The sequence below is a fragment of the Pipistrellus hanaki genome (assembly GCF_964339955.1).
Source record: "Pipistrellus hanaki genome assembly, chromosome: 1".
NCBI classification, from domain to species: Eukaryota; Metazoa; Chordata; class Mammalia; order Chiroptera; family Vespertilionidae; genus Pipistrellus; species Pipistrellus hanaki.
Genome location: NC_140503.1, coordinates 58774479 through 58797906, shown reverse-complemented (window position 1 = coordinate 58797906; position 23428 = coordinate 58774479). Strand labels below are relative to the sequence as shown.

General features: G+C 41.3%; 3 protein-coding genes across 5 annotated transcripts in view; 2 read left to right on the top strand and 1 right to left on the bottom strand.

Annotated features, from left to right (window-relative positions):
* Positions 1-2938, bottom strand: part of GATM (glycine amidinotransferase) — a 36561-nt gene extending 33623 nt beyond the window's left edge. Inside the window, exon 1 of the mRNA XM_084871744.1 lies at positions 2857-2938. Coding sequence (XP_084727870.1) covers positions 2857-2883 — 27 coding nt within the window. The 5' untranslated portion in view covers positions 2884-2938. The remainder of the gene's footprint in view (positions 1-2856) is intronic.
* On the top strand, positions 199-2032 carry LOC311616401 (gem-associated protein 8-like). Its single transcript, XM_084871761.1, has one exon. The coding sequence runs from the start codon at positions 1323-1325 to the stop codon at positions 2028-2030; it is 708 nt and encodes a 235-aa protein (XP_084727887.1). The 5' UTR covers positions 199-1322; the 3' UTR covers positions 2031-2032.
* Positions 2939-3313: 375 nt separating the features above from the next.
* On the top strand, positions 3314-21627 carry AFG2B (AFG2 AAA ATPase homolog B; the record flags this gene model as incomplete). 3 transcript variants are annotated; one of them, XR_014793880.1, is made up of 8 exons in its annotated part: positions 3314-4408; positions 5581-5766; positions 10171-10329; positions 14719-14928; positions 15553-15745; positions 16721-16855; positions 17947-18072; positions 20865-21627. XR_014793880.1 is itself a non-coding variant. In XM_084871717.1 (8 exons), 8 exons carry the CDS (start codon positions 3314-3316, stop codon positions 21030-21032), a joined length of 2298 nt encoding a protein of 765 aa, XP_084727843.1. In that variant the 3' UTR covers positions 21033-21218. The 3 variants fall into 3 exon arrangements, 2 of the variants coding, with proteins under 2 accessions (XP_084727843.1, XP_084727842.1); XM_084871717.1 differs by having other exon boundaries at positions 10177-10329; positions 15553-15777; positions 20865-21218; XM_084871716.1 differs by having other exon boundaries at positions 15553-15777; positions 20865-21215.
* Positions 21628-23428: the final 1801 nt, after the last annotated feature.

The following is a 23428-nucleotide window of genomic DNA, read 5'->3' as shown; positions in this document are numbered from 1 at the left end:
GAAGGTGCACAAATAATATACAATCATTATTCTAAAAAGAAACAGGTTCCAACTATCTTTTTTAAATGTATTTTTATTTATTTTTAATATATTTTTATTGATATTACACATCTCTCCCATTTCCCCTTTCCCCCCTCCTCCTCAACTATTTCTTTTGAATTTTAGACTTATTGATAATTAAGAATGTTCATAGTTAATCTAATACAGATTGTAACCTTGAATTTAGCCACTGAAATCAAGATAAACTGTTCGTTAAATGCATCTCTTTAGGAAAACCTCACAGAAGATTGTTTAGCAAAGCTATTTAAAACAATTAAAGGCTGTACTTATTTCCAGGCTATCGCAAGAGAAATTCAGTTTGTTTGGAGATTGATCTACCACTACATTTTGCATTGGAGGAGAGTCTCATTATGATATTCAATTTAGCAATTAAATTATAACTTTGAAAGTGAGTTCTGCATGGCCTGAGACATGTAAAAACTAATATGAAAATAAGTAACTATAGAGACAACAGACCATCTCATACACCCAGTGTAAATCTTAGGACAATCTAATAGAAGCCACAATTGAGAATGTTAAACTCAAAAATCCTGTAGCCTCTGGGCTTACTATATGGTTCTGGACTCCCCCTAGTGGTTCAAACTTTTGGTGTTTTAATTGATATTCTTCAGGTCACAGAATCACCAAATTTATTAAAAACAAAATTTAAAAAAGAATTACACAGCTCCTATTAGGTTGATTTTCCACAAAGAGAAGACTGTGTTAATGAATGGTATAATAAATGTGGATATTAAGATAGTTGAAATAATAGTGTTGCTGCAATGGTCTGAAGAGACATAATGGATTTCTCTCAGACTGGGAAAGCCAGTTATAGTTCTGCTGAGAGTGTGTGAATAAGAGCTGAAGGCTCTGGAACAGGATTCTTGGTTGCTCTAAGGTGAGAACTGGACCTTTTAGAGAAAGGGTGAAGTGACTATTTCCTATAATGCATATAACATACAAAACATGTTAATCAAGTGTTCATGTTATTGGTAAGGCTTCCGACCAACAAAAGGCTATTAGTTAAGTTTTGAGAGCTGGCAAAAGTTATACAATGATTTTTGACTGTGTCTCTGTGTTGGCACCCTTAACTCTAGTGTTGTTCAAGGGTAAACTATTTGTATAAGTAGAAAAACAACAATCCTCCAGTAACTTAAGCACTCTATCTGCAATCTCAATTTTGAAATCTTATAAATTGGGGTTGCACAGATCCCACCGCCCAGGATCAGCAAGCTACGAGCCCACCAGTTTCGGTGCCCATTTGGACTTTCACTGAAGCAGAGATGGCAGCAAAGGCGGCATCATCAGGAACTACCACGCCTTGGTCTTGTCATCCAGTGTACGCAAGATACTGGCAACATTATCACCAAGCAATGGCTTGGATGCGGAGCCACCAGAACGCCTATCGGAAGGCCGTCAAGTCTTATTTCAGTTCTCCATGGTACTTCACTCCGGGAGATCTGCCCCAGAGCTCTCATGCTAAGAAGGATGGATCTCCTCAGTCCTTCTGTGACCATCACTTGGCCTCCCAGGGCTCCCACTGTGGTTATTCACATTCTCCAAGGTCTGGGCACCATCCTCATGACAGCACCAGCGAAGACCATTCTTGGTCCACAGAGGAGGCTGCGGAGACCGACTCAGATGCTGGGAGGCAGGACGACCTGAGCAGCAGGGGGATCACGGAGGAGCTCCGCCAGTACTTTGCGGAGACAGAGAGGCACAGGGAAGAGCGGCGGCGGCGGCAGCACCTGGACACGCAGCATCTGGAAGACTATGTGGACGCCGACCACGACCTGTATTACAAGACCGGCCGCTCCATGGAACCCCCCTCCGAGAGCCCCGGCGAGCGGCGCCAGGCCGAGATGAAGCGCCTGTACGGGGACAGTGCGGCCAAGATCCAGGCCATGGAGGCCGCCGTGCAGCTGAGCTTTAACAAACACTTTGACCGCAAGCGGCCCAAGTACTGGCCGGTCATTCCACTGAAGTTCTGAGCCCTGGGCCCCCAGCCATCACCCCTTTCCTCTGGGATTTGCTCCTTCGTCTGGCTCTGTGCATTTTCTCAGGGAAAGGCGGCTTTGTTCTGAGAAATAGCATGTTCACCAAAGTGCCAGTGGGCCTGTCACGGGATGGGGGTGGGGAAGGGGAGGGATAATGTAATATATCATCCTTTTTAAGCAGCAGGGCGTGTACTGTTGCCTGCATGAGAGATTTTCCTTTGACATAAAATGACCATTTCATATGCAAAAACAAAAACAAAAAAACACACCAAAAATAAATTGGGATTGCAATGAAAGTGGGAAAAATAGAGGTAGAAGGATAAAAACAAGGCTTATTTTTTTCATTTTGAATATCCGTAGCTCTTTTTGATGTGGAGAATTTTAAAAGATAGGAAATGTATTCCAGCTGATTATAGTCATTCCTTGTGGCTACAAGAGAGGAAAGGTGGAAAGAGAACAGCAGGGAGTTTAATGTAGACAGGCATCATCACCTCTAACACTGGTATGACTGTGCCCCAAATAGACAATCACGAATCGCATTAATAGAAGAGGTTACAATTGTTGTCAAAGAACATTAAAGGGAATAAATCAGGAACATGGATAGAATGTATTGATGTGCCACAATACGTCAGAGGGCCTGGTTTTCCTTTTTCAAGGGATTTAAAATGCTACCCTGCGCTTCTCTCTTGCTATGCTGGCGTTTGGCGTTTTTCTACACGAAGGGCATGCCCGAACCTTCCAAACAGGCTGGCACCCCGGGGTGTTGAAGGTGCCACGGATGTTATTTCTCAAGTACTTAAGTCACCTAAGACATTCGTACCAAAGCACTCCAAAATACTGTGCCCATGGGGACAGGAGAGGTTTCCTCACAAAACTGTCAGCAGTCAGGCTGACATCCCTTGCGCAGGTGGTGATGCTCCCGGAGAGCCTGGGAGAGAGTGGCTCTGCTGGTGGCTGGCTCTCCACACCACCGAGCCCTTGGACCTTTCAACGAGTGAAGTTAGCTTCCGCTGCCTCCCAGACGCCCGTAGCGATTTGTCCGTAGAGCTCTGGAATCGCCAGTATTTCATCAAACCCGACACCACAGCAAACCATTTCTCCCAGGCCCAGCATCGTCTAACCTCCCGATTGGCCCGTTGGCCTCCACTCAGGCTGGTGACTCTTCCCTGGCGCATGCGCGCCCCCTGCTTCCGGCCGGGTGCGCGGTGCGCCGGCCTTTCCGGCCCGGGTGAAATCCCTACCCCGCTCTCCTCGGCTGGGTTTCACCTCCGAGTGCCATGGCTCCCGACTCGGGCCCTCCGCCCGAAGGGCCCACCTTAAAGCTCCTACCCGCAGACGCCCGGGACCGGGGCACCCAGCGCTGTCGCCTGGGCCCGGCGGCCCTCCGCGCCCTGGGCGCGCGCCTGGGCTCCGCGGTGACGATCTCGCTGCCGGACGGCGGCTCCTGCCTCTGCACCGCCTGGCCGCGGCGGGACGGGGCGGACGGGTTCGTGCAGCTGGATGCGCAGTGCGCGAGCCGGGGGTCGGCGGTCGGCACGCCGGGGCCCCGGGGGAGCCTCAGCCTGAGCCGCATCCGCCTGGTGCCCTGCCCGCCCCTCCGGCGCCTCACCGTGTGGCCCGAGCTGCGGGAGCGGGTGGGCGCGCCCTCGGACCCGGACCCGGCCGCGGTGCTGGAGGCGGCGCGCGAGCTGCTGCGGAACCGGCTGGTCTCCCGGGGCCACGTGCTGGCTGCTCCGCCCGGCGCCCCGGGCCCGGTGGCCGCCCTGCACATTGTGAGCGGGGCGCCCGCCCCGGACCCGGCCGGCCTGGTCACCCCCCACACCCTCGTCAGCCTCAGCGGGGAGCCGCCGGCGGAGCCGCACCCGCAGCCCGAGGTGCCCCTGGGGGGCCTTTCGGAGGCGGCCGACTCGCTGCGGGAGCTCCTCCGCCTGCCGCTCCGCTACCCTGGCACCCTGGCCGCCCTGGGGCTGGCCGTGCCCCGCGGGGTGCTCCTGGCGGGACCCCCGGGGGTGGGCAAGACGCAGCTGGTGCGCGCCGTGGCCCGGGAGGCGGGCGCGGAGCTGCTGGCGGTGAGCGCGCCGGCGCTGCAGGGCGCGCGGCCCGGGGAGACGGAGGAGAACGTGCGGCGGGTGTTCCAGCGCGCCCGGGAGCTGGCCCGCCGCGGGCCCGCCCTCCTCTTCCTGGACGAGGTGGACGCGCTGTGCCCGCGGCGGGGCGGCGCGCACCGGGCCGCCGAGAGCCGCGCGGTGGCCCAGGTGTTGACGCTGCTGGACGGCTTCGGCGGGGACCGCGAGGTGGTGGTGGTGGGAGCCACCAACCGGCCCGATGCTCTGGACCCCGCGCTGCGCAGACCTGGGAGGTTTGACCGAGAGGTAAACGGGCCAGGCGGGTTACCCCATTGCCCCTGGAGCCTCGTCCTCTTCTGGCCCCGGTGGGCTTCCCCGAGGCGTTTGCCATTTAGGTTTGGAACTCGGGGAGGCTGGATTGGGCCTCTTTGCAGTGCAAAGAACGCATTGGTTTTCTGTCCACGTATGATCTGCCAGCCAGGACGTGTTTCTCCAGGGTCACATTGTTCAGAGAAGCAAGGTGCTCGAGCATTATTAAGGGAAAGTTTTGTTGTGCAAGTCCTGAAGAATACTAATCCGGTAATACTTTTTAGGGGAAGTAGGTTTGCTTACAAACGCATTAAACTCTAATGAATTTAGAATGAGAATTTAAAGTAAAAGGCTAGCCTCGAGATATGTGTGATAAAGTAAAAAGGTGAAGTCAGGGAGTAACTAAATCGGAGCAGGTATAAACTCTGATTTATTCCTTGCTTGTGAGGATGCCTGCATCCTACCCTGAGTTGCCAAGGAAGGTTGAGTATTCAAAGCTGACCTGTTTTATCGGCTTCAGTCTTAAATTGATACTTGATTTCTGTTAAATAGTTTGAATAGTGTTTAGTTTAAGTGATGTTTGACTTTGTGGTAGGATTCTAAAGAGACAGTTGATAATTACATACTTTTCGCTTAATTGTTCTGAACTTGAGTGGATTTCACTAACTATTACTACTTTCCCAAATCAGATCCATAAGGACTGGGCCCTAGACTATCGTGGTTAATTGTATCACTGACTCCTAGAATTTGGTACAGTCTCAAAAATAACAAATAAAAATTTGTTAAATGACATGTAGTTTTCATTGTGCAACTTTTTAGCCAGTGTTACTCTTCTGGAAAATGATGTTCAGAATCTGAGGTATGCTTAAGAGTACATAGTAATAATTCCTAATTTGCTCACTAAATTATTGTACATGTTTGTGAGGATATAAAATAATACGTTAGCCCGGCCGGGTGGCTCAGTTGGCTCCCCAGCCCCAAAAGGTCGTGGGTTTGATCCCTGGGAAGGGTGCACACTGGATGCAACCAGTCAATGTTTCTCTCACACATCCATGTTCTCCCCCTCTCCCCTGCCTCTTTCTCTAAAACCAATAAAAATACCCTGGGTGAATATTAAAAAAATAATGACATTTGAAGCTACAAACATTATTTTCCGCTTTGCATTACAGATTGTCATCGGGACTCCCACACTTAAACAAAGAAAGGCAATTCTACAGGTGATTACCTCAAAGATGCCCGTCTCTGACCAAGTGGATTTGGGCCTCCTTGCGGAAATGACGGTTGGCTATGTTGGCGCAGACCTGACCGCGCTCTGTAGGGACGCTGCCCTGCACGCTTTGCTTCATAGTGAGAAGGTAGGAAACTGATTTATGACCATGTATGTTAATTTTTAAAATTAAGATAAATTACTTTGGGGGATTAAAAAAAAAGTGGTAAGTACATTTTCTTGGGACTTTTGATACCTTCCACAGCTCTTTCTTACACATGTTTTTACATCTGAAACATTTAAGAATTTACTCTAGCTATGATGCCTGTATAGCCTTGAAAACATAAGCGTATATTTCCTACAAACAAGAATTTTAACCAAAGTGCAGTGATCAAGATGAGGAAATTAACACTGACAACATACTTTTACTAAATCTATATCGGCTTTATCCAAATCTCACCAATTGTCTCACATTTCATATAGAGCAAACATTTAAAAGGGAAATCAAAATACTATTTTTAATCCAGGATTACACACTGCATTTAATTGTCATTATTTTTTTAATCTTTTAAAATCCCACCATTCTTCAGTCTTTCTTTTATGACTAACTTTTTAAGAGTACAGGTTAGTTATTCTGTAAAATACTCCTCAGTTTAATGTTTTTTAATAATTTGATTCAGGTTTTGCATTTTTGGCAGAAATGTCAAATGATATTGTGTTCTCATTGTATCTATTAGGTAACTGGTTTCTTGGATAAGGTGGTATCTCTGAGATTTTTCCGTTGTCATAATACTATTTCCCTTTCTTATTAATAAGTATAGGGAAAATAACCCTTTCTAACTCAGGAAAAGATTGGGCATCTGTAATTTAAAAAATTTGACTTTGACATTCAAATCTTTAATTCATGACTACCTTTCTTAAAAATATTTAGAATATTAGCTTAAATGCAATAGTCTTGAGAAATTACAGATTGAGAAATCTGTTTACTTTGTATGTAATAAGCAATCCTGACTTTCTAAACCTCTTTAGAAAAAAGTTAATTTCATCATGCTAAGGATTTGGAGACAAAGTTTATAAATCTCTGTTGTAATGGTAGTATTGTCCTTTGATCTTAGAATTTTTAAAACCCAATTTAAACTGTAAAACGATGACTTACCCTAAAGGATCTCTTTACCTAGATAATTTGTATCCTTCCTTATTTCCTTTTCATATACATTTACCCTTACACTGAAGGAGGGGAAGGAGTTACATGAACTTAAGGAGTTATATAAGTTATATTAACTTATCTAAACTCATCTTCTGAGTTTAGAACCAAAACTGCTTGAAGATTTAATGACAAATCCCACGTTTAAAGGTGTATTTTGCCTGTTGAGGGGATGAAGAGAGTATCAGGGCATGGGAAAGGAGCTTTACATTTAGGATTCCTTTGCTTTGAAGTTCCAGGTTTGACCTTAAGCACCTTGGCTTAGGTGTGCCAGCCAGCCGCTGTCATCCTAGGGTGGAGCCCAGTGCTACTTGAGGAGGGCCCTGCCCAGGCATAGTTACCACAGTGATGGCTGAGTTCATAAACAACCAAGGGGAAGTGGAAGAAAGAAAGGCAAAAAGGAAGAAGGGACAGAGGCATCTGGAGAGGTACTGGCTCCACCTTTTCCTTCTTTCCCCCTCCAGGCAGCCGCGGGGCTGCTGCTGCCTCTGTCTGTGCCAGGGCAGACCTCGGGCACATTAAAGTTGTTCACATTGAAGTTCTTGTTAAAAGATGAGAAGTATAATTTAACACATGCACATATACATACAGAGGGAAAAGAATTTTGTCTGCCTGAGAGGATTATGAGAAGCAAGTGAAATAATGTATACATAAGTGATCTTGAAAAAAGATGGGATGTTCAAGTGTCAGTATGTGTTACCTAAAAATTAATTAGTATGCAGGTACCCAGCATCTAATACTGCCAATCAGTTAAAAATTATTTTAAAAATTATTTAATGGTGTTCTTCATAAGAAATTAAACAAGATAAATTGTAAAGAAAGTAAAGATTGCCTAAAATCTTTCCCAGAGATTATAATTATTAATATTTTTTAAGGAATGCTGTTCAGAATTGCTCTATACATATATTCATTTATATAATCTTACATAAATGGAATAAAATAGTTATTGAAAAATGGGAATTTTTGGACAAGTAAATGTTTAGAATTTGATATGATAGGGCAAGTACTTTAAAAAATACAGATATTACTAATAGAAATAAGAGTTTTTAACTCTAACAAAAAACTTGCTTCACTAGAATGATTAAGGAAATTGCTGTCAAAATATAATCTTAGAGTAAATATAGACTTTCTTTGCAAAACATAAAACCTAATAGCCAAAAATGAAATGATAGAGAAACAGTCCAGGAGAAAATGGGTATAAGCAGGATTATAAACAGCCAATGAACATGAAAAATTCTCTTTAAAGACTAGTCTTTTTCAGTTCTTAACTTTCTATTTTGAAATAAATAAAATTTTAAGGAGAGTTGCAAGATAGGTAACTCCTGTTAAATCTTTTATCCAAATCCACCAGTTTTTAACATTTTACCTAATTAGCTTTATCATTTTCTCTTTCTCTGCATGTATGTATTTTTTCTGAATCATTTGAGTTGGGTTGCATACATCATAACCCATAATCCCTTAATATTTGAAAGTCTGTTTCCTGACAACGAAAGTATTTTCATACAATAGTATGGTTAAATATAATCATTATATTCTGGAAATTTGATATTGATACAAAATGTTATCAATTCTACAGTCTACGTGCTGATTTTGGAAATTGTTTCAATATCTTTAGCATTTTTTTCCTTCAGTAGAGAATTTAATTCAGAATAATATATTACACTTACTTTTAGTCTTGAACACCTCCATGGCATTTTATTTTTTGAGAGAGATATTTGACTGACATTTTTTAAGGATGCGGGTCAGTGATGTTATAGAATGCCTCTCAGTTTGGGTTTGCCTAATGTTGCTTCATAGATTCAGGTTATGTATGGCTGTTGGGAATACTACTTTACATCATGGTGTGTCCTTCTTTGGGTAGCAGTAGATTTCCACCATCCCCATTGGTGATACCACTAAATACCCTGTTTTCCCGAAAATAAGACAGTGTCTTATATTAATTTTTGCTCCCAAAGATGCGCTAGGTCTTATTTTCAGGGGATGTCTTATTTTCCCATGAAGACGAATACGGTACACATTTATTGTTTTTTTAAAATATATTTTATTGATTTTTTTACAGAGAGGAAGGGAGAGAGAGAGAATTTGAAACGTCGATGAGAAAGAAACATTGACCAGCTGCCTCTTGCACACCCCTACCGGGGATGTGCCCGCAACCAAGGTACATGTCCTTGACCGGAATAGAACCTGGGACCTTTCAGTCCGCAGACCGATGCTCTACCACTGAGCCAAACCAGTTTCAGCGGTACACATTTATTGTTAAATGAAAATAAAGGAAATTTATTACCTGTATACGGTACGGTAGTATGGTGGTTGTCAACACAAACCAGACAAACTGTGAATCCTACAGTAGCAAGAATTTACTCATTTATTCAATGACAATCATGTCATCATCTTCTGGAACATCATCGTAACAATCCAATTCCTGAATTTCCTGGTGAATTTCTTGTGACTCCATTTCTTTCAGAATCAGTGGACCAAATCTCTCATGTTTAGCCTAGGGGGGCCTTATTTTCGGGGGGATGCCTTATATTTCACTCAGAAGGAAACCTGTAAGTAGGTCTTATTTTCGGAGGATATCTTATTTTCGGGGAAACACGGTAGTGACTGATGTGATCATCCAGTCCAGGTTTTGTCCAGTTTCTCACTATAAAGCTGCTATATTACCCATTGCAACTAATACATCTGTGAGGAGACCTTTTGAGGTCATGCAGATATCCTGCTCTTCATCAGACTTTCCCTCCCCTGGATTAGACTCCATTCTTGCTCAAAGAAACCTTTACTATGATGGTTCCAAAAAGTGATTAAATTTAATTAGCACAATTCTGAGTCTCATTTCCCCTGTCACATTGGGAGAAATTAAAAAGTTTGGTAATGTCCAGTGCCGGAGAGGTTTGGGGAGAACAGCTAAGTATTCATTGGTGCAGCTTTGAGGACAATGTGGTAATAGCTGTCACAACTATAAATGTACACACTCTTAAATCCTGTCATTCTGCTTTGAGGAAATTATATAAAATACTTGATATGTAGAAGTGAGGTGGAAAAAAAGGAGTGAGGTAGAGTTCTACTAGTTAACATGAAAAGATTTCTGAGTTTTTAAACAAGTACAAATTAATATGTGTGCTGTGGTCTCCCATTTGTGCTGTTTGAAAGGATATGCTTATTATAAAACATACGAGGAATACACAGGAAACTTGACATCTTCAGGGATGAATGGTTGTGGGGGGGGAGGTTCTAGTTTTTTTGTACCGTATGTATAAATAAAATTCAAAAGAAGATTAAAAAAAGTAATTCTTCCAAAAATCTCGCCTCACTTTTGGTTTGATTCTGCTTTTTTTGGGTGCTTTTCAGAACCAGGACAGTCCGATGATTGATGAAACAGACTTCCTTGAAGCTTTTAAAAAGATTCAGCCTTCATCGTTTCGAAGTGTCATTGGACTGATGGACATCAAGCCTGTTAGCTGGGAAGAGATTGGTGGCCTTGAAGATGTAAAACTGAAGTTAAAACAGGTGAGATGGAGAATCTGCTGAAGCCAGTAAAATACTAAATGTAATGCCTTTATGAGAAAACACGCTACACTGAAACGGCGCTTGCTACCATCACTATTTTGATCCTCACATTTAAATCCAGTGATCACTTTTCAGTCCTTATGTAATTGGACTTCTATAGGCATCAAATACTGTTTCATAATTTGCTATCTCATCCTTTTATTGTTTTTTTCTTTGAAGAGTTTATAATCTAGAAGAGGGGTCAGCATACTTTTTCTGCAAAGGGCCAGATAGTAAATATTGTGGGCCATACAGTCGCTGTGGCAACCACTCAACTGCCATCGTAGCACAGAAGCAGCCACAGGCAATGCACATTGAGTACTTGTGTTCTGTCAAACTTTATTTACGGACACTGAAATCTTATCATTTTCACATCATAAAATATTCTTTGGGTTTATTTTCAAAGCATTAAAAAATATAAAATTGGTTTAGTTCGTGGGCTGTACAAATACGTAGGTCGTGGGCCTCACTTTGCCCAGGGACTGGTAAAAGCACAACATTATAATAAACAGTCAGCATGGGCTGGAAGGCTACTTGATACTGGTTTTCACAGTGGATGTGTTGAGGTCATAGTCTCCAGACCCTCTTGCCTGCATTGCAGGTTCAGAAGTTGATTTTGCCAGCTTATCATCTGGTGATCCTGCCGGAAGGAACTAGGTTTCTCTACACACCCAAAAATCCTGACTTACCAGTATAAGTATCTGTTGTCACTTATTCATCTTAACTAGGAGCTATGTATCTACAGAGTCCATGGATAAACACATTTGTTTTGTTTTGTTGTTTTTTTTAAATAAATTTTTATTGTTCATATTATTACAAATGTTCCTTTCCGCCCCCCTTCTCACCCCACCCTCTGTCCTTTCCCCACCCCCCATTGTCCTCATCCATAGGTGCACAATTTATGTTCAGTCTCTTCCCACATCTCCCTCTCCCCTTTTCCCCAAGAATCATCAGTTCACTCCCTTTCCATACCTCTGATTCTATTATATTCAACAGTTAATATTGTTCCTCAGATTTTTTTTTTAGTTTCCTTGGTTTTTAGATTCACTTGTTGATAGTTACGTATTTGTTGTTCATAATTTTTATCTTTATTTACTTTCTCTTCTGAAAGAACCCCCTTCAGCAATTCATATAATTCTGGTTTGGTGGTGATGAACTCCTTTAGCTTTTTTTTATTAGTGAAGCTCTTTATCTGACCTTCGAATCTGAGTGGTAGCTTTGCTGGATAGATTATCTTTGGCTGTAGGTTCTTACTATTCATCACCTTGAATATTTCTTGCCATTCCTGTCTGGCCTGCGTGGTTTCTGTTGAGAAATCAGCTGACAATCGTATAGGTGTTCCTTTATAGGTAACTACCTGCTTAGCTCTTGCTGCTTTTAATATTCTCTCTTTGTCTTTTGCTCTTGGAATCTTAATTATGATTTGTCTTGGTGTGGTCCTCTTTGGATTCCTTTTATTTGGAGTTCTGTGTGCTTCCTGGACTTGTAAGTCCAATTCTTTCACCAGGTGGGGGAAGTTTTCTGTCACTATTTCTTTCAGTATGTTTTCGATATCTTGCTCTCTTTCATCTTCTGGGACCCCCATAATTCTGATGTTGGATCGTTTGAAGTTGTCCCAGAGGTTTCTTACATCATCTTCAATTTTCTGGATTCTCTTGCCTTCTAACTTCTGCAGAGGAGTGTCTTCTGGCTCTTTATGTTCCAAATCTTTGACTTGATTCTTGCGATCTTCTGTTCTGTTTTTAGGACTCTGTAAAATATTTTTTATTTCAGACAATATATTCTTTATTTCTTGTTGATCCCTTATCATTTCTTGTTGATCCCTTTTCATATCCTCATAGGTCTCATTTATTTTATCGGCCTTTTCTAGGAGACTCTTGAAAAACCTTATAAGTGTGGTTTTGAACTCTATATCCAGTCGCTTTTTGTCCTCCATTTCTTTCGTTTGTGATCTATTTGGTTTAGGCATTTTTGCAGGCAGCTTTCCTGATGGAGCGGGGTTTCAGGATGGAGCCTACAGCCTCGGCTTCCGTCAGCCCCGCCCTATGCGACTCCTGAGACTCAGGGTCCTTCAGTACTTGTTGCAAGCACCTCTGAGAGAAAGGTGCCCTCGATTTTCGCCTGCTGCCAAACTGTCTATGCTCTCCCCCAATGAGTCTGGTATTGGGGTTCAGTTCAGTTGGAAGTGGAGTTGGAGGTGGCGTTCAGAGCAGTCTGGAGCCCCTGTCTCCTTCCCGTCAGGGCAATCCCGCGGCACAGCGCCTCCGGGACCTCCTCTTGCCGTTCCCTGGAGTTCCGCCTTACAGCCCAGCTCCCTATGGGTGAGCCTGGGTCCCCAGGGCCTGGCCTAGAATTGGGGTTCAGAGCAGTTGGAGCTGGGCCCAGCACAATCGGAGCTTTTCTCTGCTTCCCGCTAGGGAACGCCAGCCAGGCACTCGGCCTCCCTCCTCTCCGGCTCCATCCTCTCCGCGCGCTGCGTGTCTCCGTACCTTAGGCTTTTACAGCTCCTCCGCGCTTCCTTCTGGTTTTCTCCTTGCTTCTTGTTGTAGGATTTCCAGTCAGTCGACTTTCCTGTAGTTCTGGGTAATGTCCATTTTATATTTTAGTTGTATTTTATTAAAATTGTTGTGTGCGGCTGCGGCTAGTTGCCTACCCAAGCAGCCATCTTGGATTCTCCTGGATAAACACATTTGTAATATGCCCTGTTTTTTAATCATCATTGCCACTTAATCTTCACAAAACGTCACAAAAGCTTTTCCTGTTGAAAGCTTTTCAGCTTTGAGAAGTTAAGCTTTCCTTCCTCCCTGAACACTCCTTTCCCGTGCCTTAAATGTTAGTTATCCATGCTCCCGAGAGTCCTCCTTTTGCATTCTGTGAGTGAGTCCGTGATCTCGATGCCCAAGGCTCCAACTGTCCCCTGAAAACTGTTAGCTCAAAAATCTTTCTATCCTGCAGATGGTCATTCTGATTATCAGAAGTACTTAGCTGCCTGCCTACCAGATAACTTCCAGGGATCTCACACGTAGCTTGTTCAAAGTCCAGCTCACACCTGAATTCCCTGCCCCAGGGAAGACAGCCAGCCATCCCATCCCCACGTCAGAAACCTGTCTTCTCAATGGTCATGCCCTGCCTGCACAGAACTTCCCCTCTGGATTTAGAACTTAGTTCCTGTGTAAAATACAGTTACGTTTTATGTTATAGATCCATCCCTTCCCCATCATCTCCTATGACACATCCAGCCTTATTATTTCTGTAGTCTGAATCAATGCAGGAGAATTTTAATTGGTTTCCCTGCCTCTAGTTTCATTTCCTTCCAGTCATACTGCTTCCTCAGTGTTGCCTAAAACTTTTAAGGCTCATTGTCATCTGACTCCTCCTCGTCAACTCTATTGCTCCTTGCTTCTCCCATCCTTCCCTCTGTTCGTGCTTACTGTTGGCGAGATGAATTAGTTGGTTTCGTGTCTCTCTGTATGTACTGTTTCTTCTCCATGGCCTTCTCTGGCCTGGTTGTTAGTTTACAAGCCTGTCTCCCCAGCTGGGTACAGAGGTCTTGTCTTGTACATCAGTAGTTAAAAGCTTCTGCCCTTGACCTGCACTGCCTATGGTCAGTCTCAGCTCTGCCTCATTAGCAATCAGCTCTGAGAAAGTTACTTAACTTTTCTAAGCCTGGGTTTCAAATCTGTAAAATTATGATGATAAAACTATCTACCTACAGGGTAGTGAAGCTTTATTTACTCTCCAGTTAACATTTATTGAGTGCCTACTTTGTGAAGGTGTCATTCTAGGTGCTGGGGATTTACAGGTGACATTGGCTTATAGTCTAGCAGGAGCAGAATGACAGACCAAACGTGGAAAATAATAATCGAGATAGTGCACGAATAAGTGCTCCAAAAGGAAAGGAGGGCAGTAGCACGGAATGAGGAGGAGGAGGAGGTCTGCTTTGACTAGAGTGGTTAGGGAAGACTTCTCCAAGGAAATGACATTTGAGCTGAGACCTGAATGATGAAGGGTGTCCACACGGAGACCTGCGGGAGAGGACAGGCAGAGAGAATAACAGGGCAAGGCCCTGGGATGGGAAGGAACTGGGGTGTTGGGATAGTCAGGTTATGTAAGGCCTTGTAAGCTGTGGTAGGTACGGAGTTTGGATTGGAATGTATTTTAATTCTGATGGCAAGTCGTTGAAGGATTTTATGAAGGCAGTGATGTGACCTGACTTAGATTTTAAGATCCCCAGCTGCTGAGTATGAGTACCTGAGAATTATTGGAGAATTGTTGAAGGAACAGATGCATTTGCTGAAGTACTTGATCTTTTATCGTTACACTAAAATGACTCTCTTTTTGTATACTTAGAGCATCGAATGGCCCCTGAAATACCCTCGTGAGTTTGTTAGGATGGGCCTGACCCAGCCCAAGGGAGTTCTCCTGTACGGCCTGCCTGGGTGTGCGAAGACCACCCTGGTGAGGGCCCTGGCCACCAGCTGTCACTGCTCCTTCGTGTCCGTGAGCGGAGCTGATCTCTTTTCACCTTTTGTTGGAGATTCAGAAAAACTCTTGTCTCAGGTTTGTTGGTTTATCTTCCTCCACGTAGTTAAGTTTACTTTTGATTTTCATTTCATGCCTTAAGGATAAACTTTTTTAAAAATGTAAAAGGCTCTTTATTACTAGAGACCTGGTGCGTGAAATTCGTGCAAGGGGCTCGGCCCTGGCAGCCCTGGCTCTGTCCAGAAGGATGTCTGGAAAGTCTTTCGGCTGTCCAGTCTAATTAGCACATTACACTTTTATTATTATAGATCGGAAAAGTTATACATATTTGTTTATAGAAAATTTAGAAAATATAGAAAAGTATAAATAAATACTTCATAACCCCTCCACCTACATTAACATTTTAGTGAATTTCTTTTGTCTTTTTATTTGCTTGGGCAGAAGATATATGGGTATCTTTATTGTGATTATTTTTTTTAATGTAGCATCACTTTTAAAATTCCATAATACTGAAAATTATTTGAAAACATGATTTTAACCCTTACATAATATTCATTTTTTTTTTATTTGTTCCCAATTTTTAGGCATTTAGAATCTTTCTCTTCTTTTTACATTGTAAAAGTAGTAATGTAAAAGAAAACACATTCATCTGGGTAATGCATCATATATAGCTTTTTAATATTTTTATTTTTCTCACAAAAGGTATTTCGACAAGCAAGAGCAAACACTCCAGCAATTGTGTTTTTGGATGAAATTGATTCAATTGTGGGTTCGCGATCAGTCAGCAACACAGGATGTAATGTTCAAGAGCGTGTTCTTTCTGTTCTCCTGAATGAATTAGATGGTGTTGGACTGAAAACTATCGAGAGAAGAGGAAGTAAATCAGATCAACAGGGTAAATACAAGGAGCTGAAAAAAAATGAAGAGGTATTTATTAGCCAGATCCCACCAAAACTCTAGGCCCACATTGAACAGATCTGCACTAGCTTGTCCCGAGCTGGCTTCATCTCATAGGCGGGATTATATCCCTCCCATTAGGCTCTGTTAGGATAGTTACAAGGCTGGTAAACTTGTGTTTTAGCTGGAAAAGGGGAGGTAAATTTGATAGTAACTTAGCTGTATATGAATGTGAATTTTATTGTAAGATTTAGAAGTATAACTTTACATATTGCTAATGGAGAAGGAACTTTCTTGTGTGTGTGTGTGTGTATCTCCTCTATCCCTTTTTAAATTTATTTCTTGTTAAAGCAGATTTTTTTCAATAATATAGTAATTGAAAACTGTCTCCTTGAGGAAGGGGTTCCCTTGGTTATAATGAAGTTAAAATGACCTTTAGAAGTTCCCTTCCTCCCTTCCGAATCTTCCCCAGATAGAAGTTGATGTCAATAAATTAATAATTCCTAATAGATCATTTTTCTTGTGTTTTATTCTTTTCTTATTAGTACTTATTTTCTGTTTTTAAAACTGTTCCATGGAAAGAGAGCCACTTACAGCTCTTTAGGCCATATGCCACTAGAATTCAAAGGGACCAATAAAGTGTCATATGCTTCCGTCTTTTGAAGTCATCTATTTAAATATAAACATTCGCTGATGTGCAGGTGCCCTCAGATACCAGGTAGATGTTTTCAGCTATGAAGATTTTTCATGGAGAGATGTTCCTTCATGGTTGGCCACCCCTTCCTCATGGATACAAGTGGCCCTTGGATTAATCATTTGTTTCTGGGTTGTTGAGAAGGTAGTCTGGATAGAAGATATAAGCATTCCAATCCCAAGAAAAATATATCCCTATTTAAAAACAAATTTGTAATTTAAAAAAATACATTGAATAATTAACAACTTGTTAACATTATTCCTTGTTGTGTTTCTTCAGGTAGAATTTGAAGAAATTTTTAATCGAAACGTCATGATTGTTGCGGCAACAAATAGACCTGATGTGTTAGATGATGCCTTGTTACGGCCTGGAAGGTTAGATAAGATGATTTATATTCCACCTCCAGATGAAAAGGTAATCATTGTACACACTTGCTCTGTGGGAACATTCTTTTTTATTTTTAATTTTTTTTAATTTTATTGATTATCGTCTCACATAATTGTCCTTATCCCCCTGTTTCCATCCCAAACCCCTCCCTACATATGTCCCCAATCCCCTGTTGACCATGGCCACTGGTTAGGCCCATATGCATGCACACAAGCCCTTTGGTTGATCTCTTCTGTGGGAACATTCTTAACAACACATCAGTATCTGAACCCTGAGGAGATTGGCAGAACTGAATCCCAAACAGGATGTGGGTGTACATGGTATGTGTTGTACACTGGATTCTGCATTCTTCCTGCCTGGTAGCCCCTCATAAATCGTCCTTTCAATCTGCTTTTTTTGGGGGGTATTCCAGTGCTATTTTCAGAGAAATATAAACCTAAAAGTAAGGTAGTTACTTCGGTGAGTTTGGTGAGTCTACTTACCATTATTTTGCAACTAGAAAGGGGGAACCCTAAAGTGTTATAAGGATTTTGGAGCTTCTATGGGTCAGCATCATTGTTTTACAGTGGAGAAATCAGATTTTGAGATTATATAGTGTATCCACTGCCAAAGAATGAGTGAGTTCTTTGCCCTTAACATCCAAGGCAGGGAGTGGTGACAGACACAGAGAAGGAATTTTTTTCCTTCCTTGGGCCTTTATCAAGTTTTGAAGGGATGAAAAAATAAAAAATGTTTGAAGTCTTATGTTTTTAAATTGTGTCTGACAGATCATGTGTTTACTTTTAAACATGTCTGATGGCACTGCTTATACCCAAAAGAGAGATTCATCATGCCTCTTAAAGAGATCTATCTATGGTTGGCTATTTTAAAAATCTATAAAAATATTAAAGTTTTATCATTATTTTTACCATTGTCATATGAGCCATCGATAAGTTAATCGTTTTTACCTCTTCAGAAGTGATTCTTATTGTTTGATTCATACACACACACACACACACACACACACACTCACACAGTGTGTATGTATATATAAGGAAACTATAACTTGAAATGTTTTAATATAGTATCTATCAAACATAAATGTTATAAGGTTACAAACATATTATGTTTTGTTCCAGGGCAGGCTTTCTATTTTGAAAGTCTGTACAAAAAACATGCCAGTGGGGCCTGATGTTTCTTTAGAAAACTTAGCAGCAGAAACCTGTTTTTTCTCTGGAGCTGATCTTGGAAACCTCTGCAAAGAAGTAAGTTAAGTAGTGAAGAAATCTATGGTTCAGAACATGTCTTCCTTTATTCAGGTGTTCATTCACTCAGTATTTACTGAAAAACGTCTGTGTGGCAGGCATTGGGCAAGGTGAAACAGACAGATGCAGCCCCTTTCCTTATAGAGCTTATGGACTGAGGAGGAGTAAGCAGAGGCAAACCATAATTTTAATTGGCAATTGAAAATATGTAGTGAGTTGGGGGAATTTAGGGTGCCATGGAAACATCTAGGAAGAACACTAACCCAGATTGGGTGTCATAAAAGGCTTTCTGAGAGAGGGTATGTGTAAACTGAAATTGGGAGGATGATGAGGGAGTAGCAGGCTAAGGAGGGAAGGGCAGAGGGAATAAAATATGCAGATGATCGGAGATCAGTAATGACATTATTAAAGAGGTGGACAGTGGCTGGATCACTCAGGTCCTTATAAGCCACATTAAGGCATTTAGACTTCATTTTGAGGGCAAAAGAAGCCATTGTCCAGTGTTCCCTTTCCATGAATATTGTTGTTAATGTTTTAATTATTATTTTAATTTTATTGTTCAACTACAGTTTGCATTCGATATTACTAGTATTTTGTATTAGTTCCAGGTTAGACAATTATACTTTACAAAGTGGTCTTTTCAATATTTCCAGGGCACACCTGGCACCATACACAGTTATTATAATATCATTAACTATATTTCTTGTGCTGTACTTTACATCCTATGACTAATTTGTAACTCTCAATTTATACTGCTCAATCCCTTCACCTTTTCACCCAGTCCCCCAAAGCCCCTCCCCTCTGGCAACCCTCAGTATGCTCTCTGTATCTGTGAGTCTATTTCAATTTTGTTTGTTCATTTATTTTGTTCTTTAGTCTGCATATAAGTGAAATCATATGGTATTTAATCTTTCTCTGCCTAATTTACTTCACTTAATATAATACCCCCTAGGTCCATCCATGTTGTCACAAATAGTAGGATTCTTTTTTTATGGTTGAGTAATATTCCGCTCTATATGTACACTGCAGCTTTTTATCTACTTGTTTTCTGGATGGGCACTTGGATTGTTCCTTACCTTGGCTATCTATATCTATAAAAGGCTAATATGCTGTGTCCGACTGGTCTCTATGACATGCACTGACCACCAGGTGGCAGATGCTCAGTGAAGGAGCTGTCGTGACATCTGCATTGGCCACTTACAGAGAAATGGCACTGTGGACCTGACGCCTACAAAGCAACCCTCAGCTTCTCCCAAGTGGGACATAGGCCACCACCCTATAGCCCTCCCACCAAATCGCAGCCTACATTGCCAAGACCCCATGGCGCAAAATGGGCCCACAGCCCGGCCCGGAAACAGTGGCTGTGGGTGCTGGGTAATGACATCATGTAACAATGCCCACCTTCCTCTCCCTAGCTATTAGCCTCCTTGCAATTTCTTCAGCCCAGGAACATGACTTGTTTTACAGCCAGGTGGAAACATTTTACAGTTTTAACCAAATGTCTGTGAAGTGTTTTCCCATGCCTCATGGCATTTGATCCTCACAGAAGTGTTGGAGTAGGTAGATAGGAGACTCGGTGGAATCCTATTTTCTTTTCACTAGCCAGAAAACAGAGATTTAGAAAGTTTAAAAACTTGACCCGACTGAAAAGAAGAAATGGTGGAACTTGAAGATGACTTCAGGTTTCTCATGGCGCAGAATATAATCAAACACTGCTGTAGTTAAATATTTTACCCTTAGTTCTCCCTGTGTGATCTACAATAATAATCTGCTTCATGTTCATATTTACTGCTGTATTGCTGACAATTATCTGAAAGAGAAGTTGGGGTGCCTCACTAGGCTGGAAAAAGTTTAGCTAAATCAGAAAGCAAATCTAATTAAACAAGTTTATTCTATATTTATAAAAGGCTAAGTTGACTCGTGCATGCACGATATATATAAAGCTCATGCTGGCACCAATCACGTGTGTGTGTTTCGATCTGTCATTGTTGATTGTGAATTTGGATGACACTTCTGTTATAGAGAAAGGGCGAATAGCAACATTAAAATATTTCTTCTAATTAATTTCCTTTCATTGTGCACAAATTCGCGCACCGGCCACTAGTTATAAATAATGTTACAAGGGACATAGGGGTGCATATATTCTTTCCGTAAACTTCTATAGAAGATGCACAGATCATAAGGATACAGTTCATTGAATTAACATAAAGTGAACACACTTGTATATCCGCCAGTATTATTAAGAAATAATATTACCCATTCCCAGAAACCTTTCTTGGGCCTCCCCACTCTCTATCTCTAAGGAAATCACTCCTGAACATTTAGGTTACTGCTATTTTGCTATTGTGAATTATACTGCTATGAATAATCTTGAACATGTCTATTAGTATATATGTGTGTGTATGTGTGTTTCATGTATGTATATATCTACAAAGAGGATTGTTGGGCCATGAAGTATGTATTTATCTGTTCCTTTATGGTCAGTGCTGTGTCCTGTTTAGAAACGCCTAGTCTGAGGTCAGGAGGGTAGTCTTTCATCTTTAAGTATGTATATGGGCTCATAATGTATATGTTATTCTGCAACTTGTTTTTGTTTTTTTTTCTTCTTCTTTAAGGCCAGAGTTTAATGTAGAAGAAAAGTTCTAAGAGGACTTTCAATCATTAACTTTTTAGTTTAAGGTTCTTATTGTCATGAATACAGGAATTCTATGAAATACGACAGATTTTTGCATTTAGACTTTATATATTTTAAAACAAAAACGAAGCAAATCATCTCTTATTGTCTCTCATAGGCTGCCTTGCTGGCTCTGCAAGAAGATGGACTAGATGCAACCACAGTGAAACAGGAGCACTTTCTAAAATCACTTCAGACTGTAAAACCATCCTTAACTCACAAGGATTTGACTTTATATAAAAACTTATTTCAGAAACAAGGATTTTCTAACTTAGAGGATATTTAAAAATTACATACCTGCTCAAGGATTAATTGAAATGTGAACTTTCACTATAGTTTGCATCTTCACTTTTAGGGTTTGTATATATGGTATTTCCTGTAAATAAAAAAAACACACTATCTTGTGCTAGATAAGCTAAGATTCATCTTAGTTCTAAAAGGTACATTAAAATACCATAATTTAGAAAGAAAGTATATGTATTGTGTTGATTTTGTAGTGGGGTGGTTGTTTTTGTTTGTGTTTAGGTTGATTGCTTTTTTAACTTTATTTCGAAATAATTTCATACAGAAAAGTTGTAAGAATAGCACAAACAACTCATATTCTTAATCCATATTCACCATTTTTAAACATTTTGCTATATGCTGAACAGACATACCTCATTTTTATTGCACCTCACTTTATTATGCTCCCAAGATGATGCATTATTTACAAATTGAAGGCAAGACCCTCCACCAGGAAAAAGATTTACAATTCGTTTTATTATGATATTTTATTGCAGTGGTCTGGAACCGAATCTGAAGTATATCTGAGGTATGCCTGTATTTAAGAATACATATTATACCTAATGCCCTTTCACCCCCTTAATAACTCAGTGCATATTTCTTATAAATAAAGTCTTGTCTTATATGACCACAGTGCATTTATCAAATTCAGGAAATTGAACTATTGACCCATGATTTTCCTCCATTGTGCCAAGTAGTCATTTTTTCCCATTAACGGATCCAGTCTAGGACCTATACTCCACTTAGTCGTCCTCTCTCTTTACTCTTTTTTTCATATACACACACACACACACACACACATATATTATTGATTTCAGAGATGAAGGGAAAGGGACAGAGAGAAACATCAATGATGAGAGAGAATCATTGATTGGCTACATCCTCCACACCCCTACTGGGGATGGAGCCTGCAGCCCAGGTGCCATGACCAGGAATCAAACCAGCAACCTCCTGGTTCATAAGTAGATGCTCAACCATTGAGCCATGTCCGCTGGGCTGTTTCTTTACTCTTTACTCTCTAGCCTCTTTTAATCTGAAACAGTTCCTCAGTCTTTCTTGACCTTGGAGTTTTTTGAAGAGTACAAATTATTTTATAGAACAGTGCTTCCTGATCTGTATTTGTCTGATATGGCACCATGGTAGATTTAGGCTCTGCCTTACCAGTGAGCAGTATGTATTGTAGGTGCTGTGTCCTCAGAGATCACGTTAATTTTGACTGCTTTTTTATGGAATTGTTCATTTTCTCCACTGTATAGCTATTGTGTTTTCTTTTTAAAATATTTTTAAGGAGGTAAATTACATATACATCTTTATTTTCCATTATTATGAAAGCAGTTAGAATGCTAGAAAATACAGATGAACACACTTGGTATTTAACCTTCTAGTTCCTTATGCATGGTTTACTATGTAACTTGTTTTTCTCATCTAACAATATCAGGTAAGCATCTCACTGAGCTTTCTTCACAAGTATACGCAAATGAGACAGACATGGCACTGATAGGGCAGCTGGGAGCATGGGTCTCAGGCAAGTCATGCAGGAAATTACATACAACCAAAAGGAGTTAAGGGTCTGATCAGAGCGTAGTGCATGAAATATATGAAGTCATAAATGTTAAGTTGGAAAATTTTCTACTTCTGACTGAAGCCAGGACACATTGACTAAGACAAACCTCACAATTTGGGGAATAATTATTTATAGGTATATAATTTATCTAAGTTATTCTAACAACATGACCCCTCACTTTTGAGTAGTAGGGGAAATAGCTAGGAGACTTAGAATTCTGACAGCTTTCAATCATATTCTCCATCAGTACTGGTTTTCTAGGACAAGGCAGCATTGAGCCTTTGCATGCCTGGCTGAGCACCCTGCTGGAACCCCTCCCTCAGGCTCTGGCTGGAGGCCCCTTGTTTGTTTCCTAGAAAAGGTTTCTAGTTGTCACTCTGGAAGTCTAGTATCCATACTTTGGTTCGAAGCTGAATTTTGATGTGAAAACGTTTCATCAGAACTTTGGAAGCCCCTGAGGACAAAAGCCATGTGTTTTCTCATTAAAATACTTAATAAGCCGAGCCGAAACCGGTTTGGCTCAGTGGATAGAGCGTCGGCCTGGGGACTGAAAGGTCCCGGGTTCGATTCCGGTCAAGGGCATGTACCTTGGTTGCGGGCACATCCCCAGTAGGGGGTGTGCAAGAGGCAGCTGATCGATGATTCTCTCTCATTGATGTTTCTAACTATCCCTCTCTCTTCCTCTCTGTAAAAAATCAATAAAATATATCTTTAAAAAAATAAAAATAAAAAAAAAATAATAATAAAAATAAAATAAAATAAAATAAAATACTTAATAAGCCGAAACCTGTAGACTGAAAGGTCTCAGGTTCGATTCCAGTCAAGGGCATGTATCT